This window comes from Petaurus breviceps, unplaced genomic scaffold, assembly GCF_028583685.1.
Source record: "Petaurus breviceps papuanus isolate PSGF00001 unplaced genomic scaffold, PetGlider_PUasm1.0 90881, whole genome shotgun sequence".
Taxonomy (NCBI): domain Eukaryota; kingdom Metazoa; phylum Chordata; class Mammalia; order Diprotodontia; family Petauridae; genus Petaurus; species Petaurus breviceps.
In genome coordinates, this window is record NW_027187369.1 from 6,077,562 (window position 1) to 6,089,795 (window position 12,234).

At 41.2% G+C, this 12,234-nt stretch overlaps 1 protein-coding gene across 1 annotated transcript; it reads left to right on the forward strand.

Moving 5' to 3' along the window:
* Positions 1-8,286: 8,286 nt before the first annotated feature.
* LOC138150564 (FMR1-interacting protein NUFIP2-like) lies at positions 8,287-10,116 on the forward strand. Its single transcript, XM_069073990.1, has one exon. It carries the CDS (start codon positions 8,287-8,289, stop codon positions 10,114-10,116), a length of 1,830 nt encoding a protein of 609 aa, XP_068930091.1.
* The last annotated feature ends 2,118 nt before the right edge of the window (positions 10,117-12,234 follow it).

Below are 12,234 nucleotides of genomic sequence, written 5' to 3' on the forward strand. Positions count from 1 at the left end.
AACCAAGAGTCACCTACCCAGCAAAACTGAGTATCGTGTTTCAGGGGAAAATATGGTCATTTGGTGGAATAGAGGATTTTCAAGCATTCTTGATGAAAAAACCAGAGTTGAATAGAAAGTCTGACATTCAGATACAAGAAGCAAGAGAAGCATGAGAAGGTAAACAGGGAAAAGAAATCATAAGGAACTTATCAAAGTTGAACTATTAACATTCCTACATGGAAAAACAATAATTGTAACTTAAGAAACTTTTCTCAGTAGTTGAAGGGAATAGAAATATGTGTGTGTCTATACATGATGGTATATGGGCATATGAATACATATGTGAAAGTGTGTATATATGTTTACAGGTATACATAGATAGAGGGCACGGGACCAATTTAACAGGAAGGGATGATACTTAAAAGGTGAAATTAAGAGGTGAGAAAGGAATATAATGAGAGGAGATGGGGAGAGACAGAATGGGGTAAACTATCTCATACAGAAGAGGCAAGGGAAAATGGTTACAATGGAGGGGAAGAATAGGAAGGCAAAAAGGAATGGGTCAACCTTATTCTCATTGAATTTGGCTTGAGGAGGGAATGAAATACACACTAAATAGGGTATCTCACCCTCCAGGAGAGTAGGGGGGGAGGGGGGTGAGAGGGAGGATGATGGAAGGGGGCAGGCTGGGGGGGAGGGAGGTTGGAGGCAGCCACTTTTTAAAAGGGACAGGATCAGGGTTGAGAATATAACAAGTGGGAGGTGGGATGGGAGGAAGGGAAATATATCCAGTCTTTTACAAATATATCTACTATGCTATTGTTTTGCATTAGCCACACATGTACAACCTATACTGAACTGCTTATCTTTCCAGTAAGGGTGGGTGACAAGGGAGGAAGGGAATGAATCTGGAATTCAAAGTCTTAAAATCAAATATTCAAATATATGTATATATATATATACTATTATTAATACTATTTTACATGTAATTGGGAAATAAGATATACAGGCACTGGGGCATAGAGATCAACTGTGCCCTACTGGAAAGTCAGAGGGGGGATGGGAGAAGATATGGAAGAGAGCAGATGGGAGGAGGGGATATCCTTTGGGACTGCTATTTTGGGGTGGTGGGTAGGGAAAAAACGGGGGAAAAATTTGTAACTCAAAATCTGGTGGAAGTGAGTGATGTAAGTCAGAAGTTAATAAAGCATTAAAAAAAAGTTTGCTCTTCTCTGTATTATAACAGTTATAGAGCAAGAAAGGACCTCAGAGGACATGTGTCCAGTCTCTCATCAAGAGATGATCCAATGGGGGCGGCTAGGTAGCACAGTGAATAGAGCACCGGCCCTGGAGTCAGGAGTTCCTGAGTTCAAATCTGGCCTCAGACAAGTACTTAACACAAAAAACTAGCTGTGTGACCTTGGGCGAGTCGCTTAACCCCAATTGCCCTGCCTGCCCTTCTCCAAAGGAAAAAAAGAGATGATCCAATGATCAAGACCAAGTGATTTGCCCATGGAATCGTAATCCCACCAGTGGTGGGATTTGAACCCACATCTTTTGATCCCAGAGTCAGTGCTCTGTCTTCTGCAACATGCCACCAAGGCCTTTTGCCATACTGGTCATTGACCTCTAGATACTCTTCAGCTTATTAATATCCTTCCTAAACAGTAGTGTCCCAAATTGAATATGATATTCCAGATTCATATTTTTTTTGCTTTTTTGGAGGGGGGAAAGCAGGGCAATTGGGGTTACGTGACTTGACCAAGGTCACACGGCTAGTAAGTGTTAAGTGTCTGAGGTCGGATTTGAACCCAAGTCCTTTTGACGCCAGGGCATATGGACATTTTAGTTACTCTGCTTGCATAATTCCAATTGTCTGATTCACAGCTTCACTAACAGTTCACCAGTATGCCTATCTTCCCGTAACTTTTCCAACATTGACCATTCCCATTCTTTGCCATGATGTAGCATAAGAAGCAACCATACCCCAGTAAAACCATCTCAGCAGATCCGCTAAACCAGGTAAATGCCAGGCCTCATACACATCAGTGAGGTAGGGGGATGTCTATCCCCAGCATGTGAAGACTTTCTGAGTGGAATGGGTGGATGAGAACAATTTGTTCCAATGGCCATGAAGGAGGCTGAAGCCAGTGCTCTGGAGTGCTTAAAACTGGGTCACACATTGAAGACACCAAGGTCGGTCTGACTCTGTGGCCCCACTTGGGGTTTTCTTTGCAAATATACTGGTGTAGTGTGCCATTTACTTCTCCAGTTCATTTTACAGGTGAGGAAACTAAGGCAAGCAGGGTGAAGTGACTTGTCCAGGGTCACCCAGCTAGCAAGTATCTAAGGCCAGATTTGAACCCAGGGAGATGAGTCTTACTGACTCCAGGCCCGTGCTCAATCCAATGCACCACCTACCTACCTTCTATGGGATCTTAGGATGCATCAAAAGCAGCATCACTTCCAGGACTAAATAAGTGTTGCTATGATTAGCTCTGCCCTAATCAGATCACATCTGGAACATTCAGTTTTAGTTATGGTGCCACAATTGGACATCATTAAACCTCTTAATTTCCTTATCTATAAAATGGGGATAATATTTAAATCATATGGTTGTCAAGAAGACCAAATTCAATAATATCTCTAACACCCTCTGCAAACCTGAAAGGGCCATAGAAATGTGAGCTATTGTCACGATTGTTATAAACTAGAGACGGCCAGCCAGGATGGTGGCGGGCCTGGAGGTGATAGCATAGGAGGATCCATTGCAAGAACTGGGAACGCTAAGTCTAGAGAAGAAGAGATTTCAAGGGAACATGATCCAGCTATCATTTTCTGTAATCTCATTTACAATCCTTTTCTGTTCTATTATGTGTATGGAAATATCTCTTTTATTTGGTGTTTTAAGTTCAAAATAAAATAAATGCACACAAGATCAGAAGACTTCAAGTAGTATCAGAGAACTATAGACCTAGAGATAGAAGTGATCTCAGAAGCCATCTAGTCCAACCCCTTTATTTTACAGATGAGGAAACTGAGGCCCAGAGAAGTAAAGTGTCTTTATGTAATAAAGAGTGGTAAAGTAATCTCTTCTGTACAGTGTCTGGCTCATAGCAGGTGCCTAATAAATGTTGCTTGATTGACTGACTGACATTCTATGATTAAAGCCCTTTCTTCTTTTTTTTTTGAGCAATCAGGGTTAAGTAACTTGCTCAAGGTTACACGGCTAGTTATTTCTGGGTGTGGTGCTAAGTGTCGGAGCCCGGATTCGATCCCCAAGTCATCCCAACAATGGGGCCGGTGCTCTTACTTGAAAGCCCTTTCTTCGAATGTTTCATGCAAAATATGGTGGAGTGGAAAGGGTATTAAACTTGGAATTTGGAACTGTGGGTCTGAATCCCAGTCATAACACATAGCAGCTATGTGGACATGGGCATGTTAGATAGCCTCTCCAAGTCTCAATTTGGGCACCTATGAAACAAGGCCTATAATACTTTTACTATCAACTTCATAGGGTTGTTGGGAGAAAAATGCTTGGCAAACCTTAAGGCCTTGCAAAAATATGAGTTGTTAATCCTAGAGATTCAACTAAACACTAATTAAAACAATTACTAACCAGCATGGTAGCAGGATGAATGACAGAAAAGGATTTATGATTTATTCCCCAATAGATAACGATCAAAAGATACATGCAGGGTGTGGCTAGGTGGTGCAGTGAATAGAACACCACCCCTGGAGTCAGGAGGACCTGAGTTCAAATCCAGCCTCAGACTCTTAACACTTACTAGCTGTGTGACCTTGGACAAGTCACTTAATCCCAATTGCCCTGCCTTCCCCCCTCCAAAGAGAAAAAAAAAGATATGAACAGGCAGTTCTCAAAAGAAGAGAAGCAAGCTTTCAACAGCCATTCACACAGACAAACTTTGGAAGTTACAGGTTAAACTGATTATATATTTTCAAAGAAAAGTAAGATACACAGAATGGAGATCTGTAATCTCATTTACAATCTTGTTTTGTTCTATTATATATACAGAAACATCTATTTTATTTGGTGCTTGTTAAGTTCAGAATAAAATGTTTTTAATCCACAGAAGATCAGAGGAAAATTCAGGAGAGGAATGAGCACATTTGTAACTGGCCAGTTAAATTTAATAATACTTTTTTAAAAAACTCTTAAAAGAAGTTTATAATTTCACATAAAATTCTCTTTTCTCTTCTCTTTTGTTTATTGAAATGTTGATGCGTATGGATGTTTGAGTTCATAATAAAAAACTTTCAATTCTGTAGAAAACCAAATAACCATATAAAATGCATCAACTCACTAATAATAAAGGAAATACACATTAAAACAACTCAGTTTACTGTCTCAGGAAGGGAGTGGGGGAGGACAGGAATCAATTCAAAAGTTAAAATTTTTTTAAATGAATGTTACACTAGACGTGTGACTTTGGGCAAGTCACTTAACCCCAATTACCCTCCAAAAAGCAAAAAAAATAATGTTACAAATTATTATTACATGTAATTGGGAAAAATAAAATATTATTTTAAAAAAACTCTAGATTTCCACTTCATACTTATGAGATTGCCCAAGATTATTTTTTTTATAAAGGTAAATAGTAATTTTCAGAGGTGGTGTGAGAGAATTAGCATGCTAATGCATTGTTGGAGGAGCTGCAAATCTGTACAAACATTCTGGAAAGTGTCTTCAAACCACCCCTGGCACCATCACAAATCACGAAACTGTAGACAGCCTTCAGTCCTGAAATTCCACAAATAGAATCATACCCTGATGGAGTTAAAAGTCACGAAGGACCCATATGTGAAAAAAAATCATAGCTATGCTTTTTTTTGTTGTAACAAAGAACTGGAAATTAAGGGAATGCCTAATAATTGGGGAATGGTTAAACAAATTATGGCATATGAATGTAATAGAATTACATCATAAGAAATCATGAAAGATTGATTCAGAAAAACTTGGGAGGACATGTATGCACTAGGCAAAATGAGATGAGTAGAACCAAGCAAACAATTACAATACTATGAAAAGAAACAATTTTGAAAGACTTAGAATCTCTGAAGGATGCAATGACCAATCATGATTCCAGAGGACTGTTGACTCCAAGCTGCCCTGCCTGACTCTGAAGAATTCGATGGTCTAGGGCAGTGATGTTAAACTCAAATAGAAATTAATCCTGCGGGTTGCTTATTCACTTAGAAAACCACAAATTAACATTATCTATACGGTATTGCATTTTTCTTTATTTTGTTAAACATCTCCCAATTACATTTTAAGTTGGTTTTGGCTGCACTGGAATTTTGCAGGTTTGACACCTTGACCCCAAGGTACAGAATGAGACATATGTTTTTTGAACAAGGCTAATGTGTGGGTTTGTTTTGATTGACTATAATTATGATTACCAGATTTTTTAAAGAAATCCTTTGGTGGGATAAGGAAAAGAAGGGGTAATGATATGATACACCCCCCAAATAGTGAAGCAGAAAAAAAAAGAAAAGAAGGGGCAGCCAGGTAGCACAGCGAGTAAGAGCACCGGCCCCAGAGTCGGGATGACCTGGGGATCGAATCTGGGCTCAGACACTTAGCACCACACCCAGAAACACTTGACCGTGTAACCTTGAGCAATTTACTTAACCCCAATTGCTTAAAAAAAGAGAAAAGAAAAGAAAAGAAAAAGCATGCAGAACAGAAGGGTTAAGTGGGACAGCTTAAGAGCTAATTTACTGAATGAATGATACACTTTAAAAAAACAAGTTGAAAGGAATGTAAATTCAGTTTCATGTAAAATCCTCTTCTGTTATTTGTTCATGCAAATAGTCATATATGCTGGTGTTTGCGAAGTTCAGAATAAGAAAGAAAAATTTAATGAGTTATTATTATTCCCACCTCCACACCTTTACCCAGAATCCCAGACTGTTCCCCTCCCCTGGAATGCCTTTCTATGTAAATTCTATCCTGTCTTTAAAGCCCAGCTCAAGTCAATATCTTAGACTGGCTTATAATCTGACCATAACAATGAAGGAGATATTAATTGCCTGCCTAAAAAGATCAGATATTTCCAACGCTAATTATTTTAAAGTTGGGCTCTTTGTTCAGCCTAGATCAAAGGTGAGTTCATCAAGATGTCAGCATAGTATTTATATGGCTGTTTTGTTGAACAATAGCATGAATCCTGCACAGCAGCCTAGACATCTGAGTCTATAACATTCAGGATTCTAAACTAAATGAATTGATTTTTTTTTTAATGAAAATCTCTTGAAATTCCAGAGGCATCCTTTTAAAAAGGTGTTTATTCAGGGCGGCTAGGTGGCACAGTGAGTAAAGCACCAGCCCCACAGTCAGAAGGACCTGGGTTTGGAAAAAACTACCTGTTTAACCTTGGACAAGTTACTTAACCCCAATTGTCCTCAAAAAAAGGTGTTTATTTGTTGCAAAAGAGCTTGGGACTCTCAGATTTGATTTTGAATTGCTCAGTTGTAGGAAAACCTGGATAGACACTTGTAAGTTTAATAATTTTGACCCTTTGGAGCCAAAGACAAATCAAGAAAGGAAGAGATCTAGCATTGACTTAACACCTACTATGTGCCAGACATTTTAGAAATATTATCTCATTTTTTCCTCACAACCCTGGAAGGGTATTGCTATTATTGTGTCCATTTTACAGATAAGGAAACAGAGGCAGACAGTGGTAAAGTGACTTATGCAAGTCACATAGCTAGGGTGTCTAAAACTGGATTTTAACTCAGGTCTTTCTGATTCTGGCCTCAGTGTTCTATCCACTATGCCACCTAAATGCCCCTGCTAAATCACAGAATTAGGGGATTAGAAGGTCATTTAGTCCAACCTATACCCACAAAGGAAATATGCCCAGTAAATGGGGATTCAGCCTTGGAATTAATTTGAAATTCATCAAATAAGGAAGATCTCCAAGGATCATAGATTCAGAGGTGGAAAGGACCTTTGAGGCCATGAGATACAATGCTTCTCATTTTGTAAATAAGGAAACTGAAGCATAAGGAGATTGTCCAAGTGACTTGTCCAGGGTCCCATAGCTTGTGTCCAGAGGCTGCCAATTGCCTTTTAGGGCAGTGCTCATTGGTTGGAGACTTTTCTGGATATTGAGTTTTGTTTGTTTTTTGTACCTTTTTTGCCCATTGCTTCTGGTAGGGGCCAAGCCCTTCATATACCTCTCTCAAATAGTTACTTTTGCGGAAAAATCAATGTTCATGTGGCATAATACCAAGGACCCTCACCATGCTTGTTAATTTCCCCTAGATGCTTTTTGCCTTGCCAATATTTTTCCTAGATGTTTATTAAATGACTTCAAACTGAACTCATTACTCCAAGTAAAGGCAGAATAGGGGTCCCTATTACTTCTCTATTTCTAGAGGCTAAACCTCTCCACTGCAGGCTAAGATACAATTTACTTTTTTAGTTAGCATATTTTATTGCTGAGTCATCTTCTACTTGTGATACTGTAAAACCCCCAGATGCTTCTCAGACAAACTGTTCCTTAATCAAGCCCCTCCCATCTTGTATTTGTATTGTTTTCTTTTTTTATCTAAGCATAAGACTTTATGTTCATCCCTATTAAAACTTGGTCCTATTCTGGGCATTTTAGCCTACTGTGTCTTTTTTGTATCCTAACTTGGTGATCTAATGTGTCAGTTTTCCCTCCCAGTTTTGAGAAGTATGCCATTCCGAGCCTTTAACCAAGGCAGTGGTAAAAATGTTAATTATCTGGAGAACAAATAGATCCCTGTGGCCTCCACTGTAGACATTCTTATAACTTGCTGTTGAAATTGGTATTTTTTTTTTAGTCCAGAGGGTTAACTGCTGCTAATTCATATTCACTGTACCTGAGTTTCCCCACCCCGACGTCACAGCTTCTGAAACATTGTTTATTTGTTTTCAGGCATTTCTGGGAGTTGACTGGGAGGAATCGGCTTGCTTTATAAGTGAAATCCAGCAGGAAGACCCACTTCAAATAACAGGACTGATGCTACCTTCCCAGAGTTAGCTATTCCTGCAGTAGAGCCCACAGAGGGTGTGGGAGAGGAGCCGAGTGAAGACCCTGCTAACGTGAGTAACTTTTTAGACCTATTTACTGATATTTAACTTGGAAATTGTGGGGTGGGGGCTGTATGGGGAGAGGGGTCTTACTGCCCCCTGCCTCAAACTCTTTTCTGAGTTTTGCCTTCTCCTTGTTTAAAATAGATCCAGGACTGAAAACTGAAAGAGGTTTGGGTGGTACCTGCCAGAGCGGGAAGCCCTAACCACTTACAATGAAAGGAAAGCTTACCCATGCCCAGGCTCAGGTACCAGGCAAAAAGCAGAATAAGAAAGCCAAAGGCAAACCCAAGGTCCAGAATGAACCAAGGAAAGCCATACAGAAGTCCAAGATGAACAAGGGAGAAAGTGAAAAGCAGGCTTTCAGCCAGTCTCCCACGTCCAGTGATTCTGAATTGAATAGTGAAGTTCAAAAAGCTGAGCCTCATTTAAAAACAAACCCCAATGTAAAGGTCAGCACCCTTGAGGAAGCAAAAATTCAAACCAAGAATCTCAATGAAAATAAGAATGAGGACAAAAAGCAGAAGCTTCCAGAGGACAAGCCCCACACAGAGCAGGCACCAGCAGTTATTCCAAATGTAGGCAAACCTAAGCCTCCTGATTCATCCAATAATGGGCACAAGAGCAGAGAGCCAGATAAGAAAGACAGTGGGTCTGAGGATGGTTTAATCACCCCTAAGAAAAGAAAGGCCAAGCACAGGGCTAATAAGAATTTAAACATAATGAAATTCAAAATGATTCCCTCAACCTCCAGGGACCCCATCCTGGATGAGGGCCTTGATAACCTCAAACTTCATTGCGGTGACCAAAAGGGCATCAAAGTAGAGAGCCCCAAGTCTGAGAGGTTGGCAGTAGGGGCAGGCCGTGGCAGATCTGGGCCTGGGTACACACAGGAGAAGGCTTTCAATAAGAGCCCTGGCCCAAATAGCCAAAAGGTGGATCAACGGTCCACAATTGTGCCTACAGCCCTTGCTGTCCCTGAAGAGGAAGCATGGAGCCCGTTTAAACAAACCACAGTTTTCTCAATAAGCAGCAGCAATGTTCCCAAAGTCACTTATGCAAGCAAAGTTAAACAAAACCTGCCCAAGGTTGAAAGCCCCACCACATCCCTAAGGTCATGCCAACAATCAGAATTGTCACCAGAGTCTGCAGCGACCCTGTATTTGTCATCTGCTATGACAGGGTCCCCCATCCTAATGGTCAGCCACGAGCTGACTCAAGTCTCTATATCTCCCTTAAAGTCAGTTAATTCTCTGGATTCTGTTAATGCGTCTGATAAAAGCATGAATGCTCAGAGTAGCCAGACCTTGCCTCTGGAAGCCCGCCTGATCAGGCGTCCTTCTTGTAGCCCCAAGTCAGTGATCCACAAAATGAAGCCAAGCTGCCCATCTGCACAGCCAAACTTCTTTCCCTACCCCTCATATATGCCAGTTGCACTCAGGGGTCTGAAGGCAAACATCACCCGCCCCCAAACAGAAGTCCAGATGCTGGAGGAGATCTTCCAAAATGAGTGGGGCTTATCATTTATCACTGAGCTGAGCATTGGTCCTGAGTTCACCGAAGAGATAGCACCAGAACCCAAAGTCATACAGCCACACAAGTGTCCCAGCCCTCTGGCTCTCCAGGAGACCAGCAAAAGCCCCTGTGTACCTCAGTGTGTAGTGAAGCCCAAAGTCTATAATATGAGCAAATGGCTTAACCCTCAAGGTTTTGAGGACATCAAACCACCAGCTCCAGTACAAGAGAGGGAAGCCTTGATTCTGTATCCCAGCCTTGGAGATGAGCAGCTACAACAGGCAACCCCCAAGAGCCATGAGGCATTCGTACCCCTCCTCAGTAATTACAAGCTGAAGAATTCAGAGCATCTTCCCACAAACCCTTCCCCTGACTCCACCTTGAAAGATTCAGAGCAGAAAAATGACTGGGAACCACTCAATTTCAGGGCTGTTGTTGAGTACCACATGGCTGAAATGCAATCTGTCTTGGATATGCAGAAACAAGATCCCCAAAGAGTAATCATTTATGATGAATCCATGGACAGTTAAGCACCAGAAAGGTCCAAAGATGGGCTTCCTGCTCACAATCTGTTCACAGCATTCAAAGCTTTTGGAGGAAGGGGAGAAGAGGTGGATTTTTTTTTCCTATATAGTTGTTCAAAGAGAAAGAGACGACTCAAATAAATGGACTTCATAAAGAATCTCCAAATTTATTTCAAGAACTACATACTGATAGTTTCATTTCCAGTCCAGGAAAGTTGTGTTTTTTTGCAGGGGGGAGAAGGCATCTTTTTTTTCTTTTTTTTTTTGGAGGGCAATTGGGATTAAGTGACTTGCCCAAGGTCACACAGCTAGTTTTTGTGTTAAGTGTCTGAGCCCAGATTTGCACTCAAGTCCTCCTAACTCCAGGGCCAGTGTTTAAATTTTGTTTTGGTGCATGGCTTTTTCATTTTTGAAAATTTCTGCATTTGATTTTGATTTTGCCAAAGATTTGCAGACATGGACTTGAATCCCCATTGAAAATTCAGAAGATCCTGATGCCATTGGTTTGGACAATAACTGACCCCCTGACCCCAGAGACAACTCTGTGGGAAGGGTCACGAACTGTTCTTTGACTTTTTTCCTCAGACCCAGAGTGGTTGAACATTTTTTTCCAACTCCTCCCATCCCCCCAGTCCTATAGTTTCTTTTCTTTTCTTTTATTTACTTGACTTGACTTGACTTTCCCTTCCTTTTCTTCTCTCCCCTTGCCCTGACTTGGGCAAGGATTGCCTTTTGCATGGTCCTGGCTAATCTTGCCAGAAGTACAGCAATCCAAGCTGAGGGGGAGGGAAGAGGGTCTGGGGAAAAGTGGAGGGGTAGATCAGGGTGAGAAAAGAGAAGAAAACTCTCTAATTCTGGAGTAGTATATAGTAGACAGTTGTCAAGGCTTCTCTTCCCTATTTGGGATTTAACAATGAAAGAATTCCTAGGAGTGGTGTCTAAAGACAAGTTTTAGAACAAATAATTGTTTTAGAGGTTTGATATGAAAAGAAAAAAATGGTTCTTGCATTTTTCTATTCTTGTATAACTGAGATCAAAGGTTTACCCTGCTTGTCACCAACACTAGCCTAACTTGGTGTCCCAAAGGCTAGATGGGGAGGGCTTTTTGTGGTCTTTCATGGCCAATCTTAAGAAAAATGCAATGCCCCTACAAACCCTTTCCACCTGAATTTTGTTATTCTCTTAAATTATTGGCAAAAAGAATTGGGCAGGGGTCGGGATGGGAGGCAATTGGAGGGGAGCATAATACAATTTCACCATATTTGTTTCTGGAAGGTGAACAGTGAACAAAGGTGCACTGTGGAAGGTACCCTGCTCCACTTTCCTGAAATCTGTGTGCTTTTAAATTATCTTGCTTCTAATTCTCCTTTATATATACATAGAGTGGGGTATACCAACCTCCCCAGCCAGGAGCTTAGTATTCTGGCATAGTCTTGTTTGACCAGTTTGCCCCCTAAGATTTGCAGCACCTGGAGAGACCCACCCCAGATGGCATCAAGAAGTCACCGGCAGCACCAGTGAGAGATCCGGAGGGATTCAGTCACTCCAAGAAGCACCACACTTCTCCTGCCACCATGGTTGCCAGGTTCCTGTCCGGCAAAGAAAGAAAGTCTCAAGTTTTTATGTGAAAGGCTATGATGCTTATTTGGCTACTTCTATTAAATTTTTTGAGAGTAAAGCTGTTGTTAGATGTGATTCAATACAGCAAAGGAGGGCGCAGAGGGTAGGGTGCTGCATGTGGATGGGGACAGGAGCAGAGTGGTTCAGTTGGCACTACCCACAGCTTCCCCCTCATATAAATGAGGGGATTTGGCAAGGGCCAAAACTAAGGAACAATTGACAGCTAGCTGCCCTGAGATCTGGGAAGAAGCGGGCAAGTTGACCTATAACCCAAATCTCCTCAGATATTTCTTGACATCCATTGCATATTTTGTTACTAGAAAGAAAAAGATCTGGAAGTATACCACCCCTCCCCCCGATTTACAAACAAGGAAACTGAGGACCAGAGACAAGGCAAGGACTTGCCCAAGATCACACAAAGAGTAAATAGCATAGGCAGGATTTAGAGGTCAGATCCATCACAACCACAACATCCTGGATAGGATAGATATCAGCAAGCCAAAC

Excerpts from the sequence above, each read along its gene's own strand:
- LOC138150564 (XM_069073990.1), top strand. The coding sequence starts at position 8,287 with ATGAAAGGAAAGCTTACCCATGCCCAGGCTCAGGTACCAGGCAAAAAG.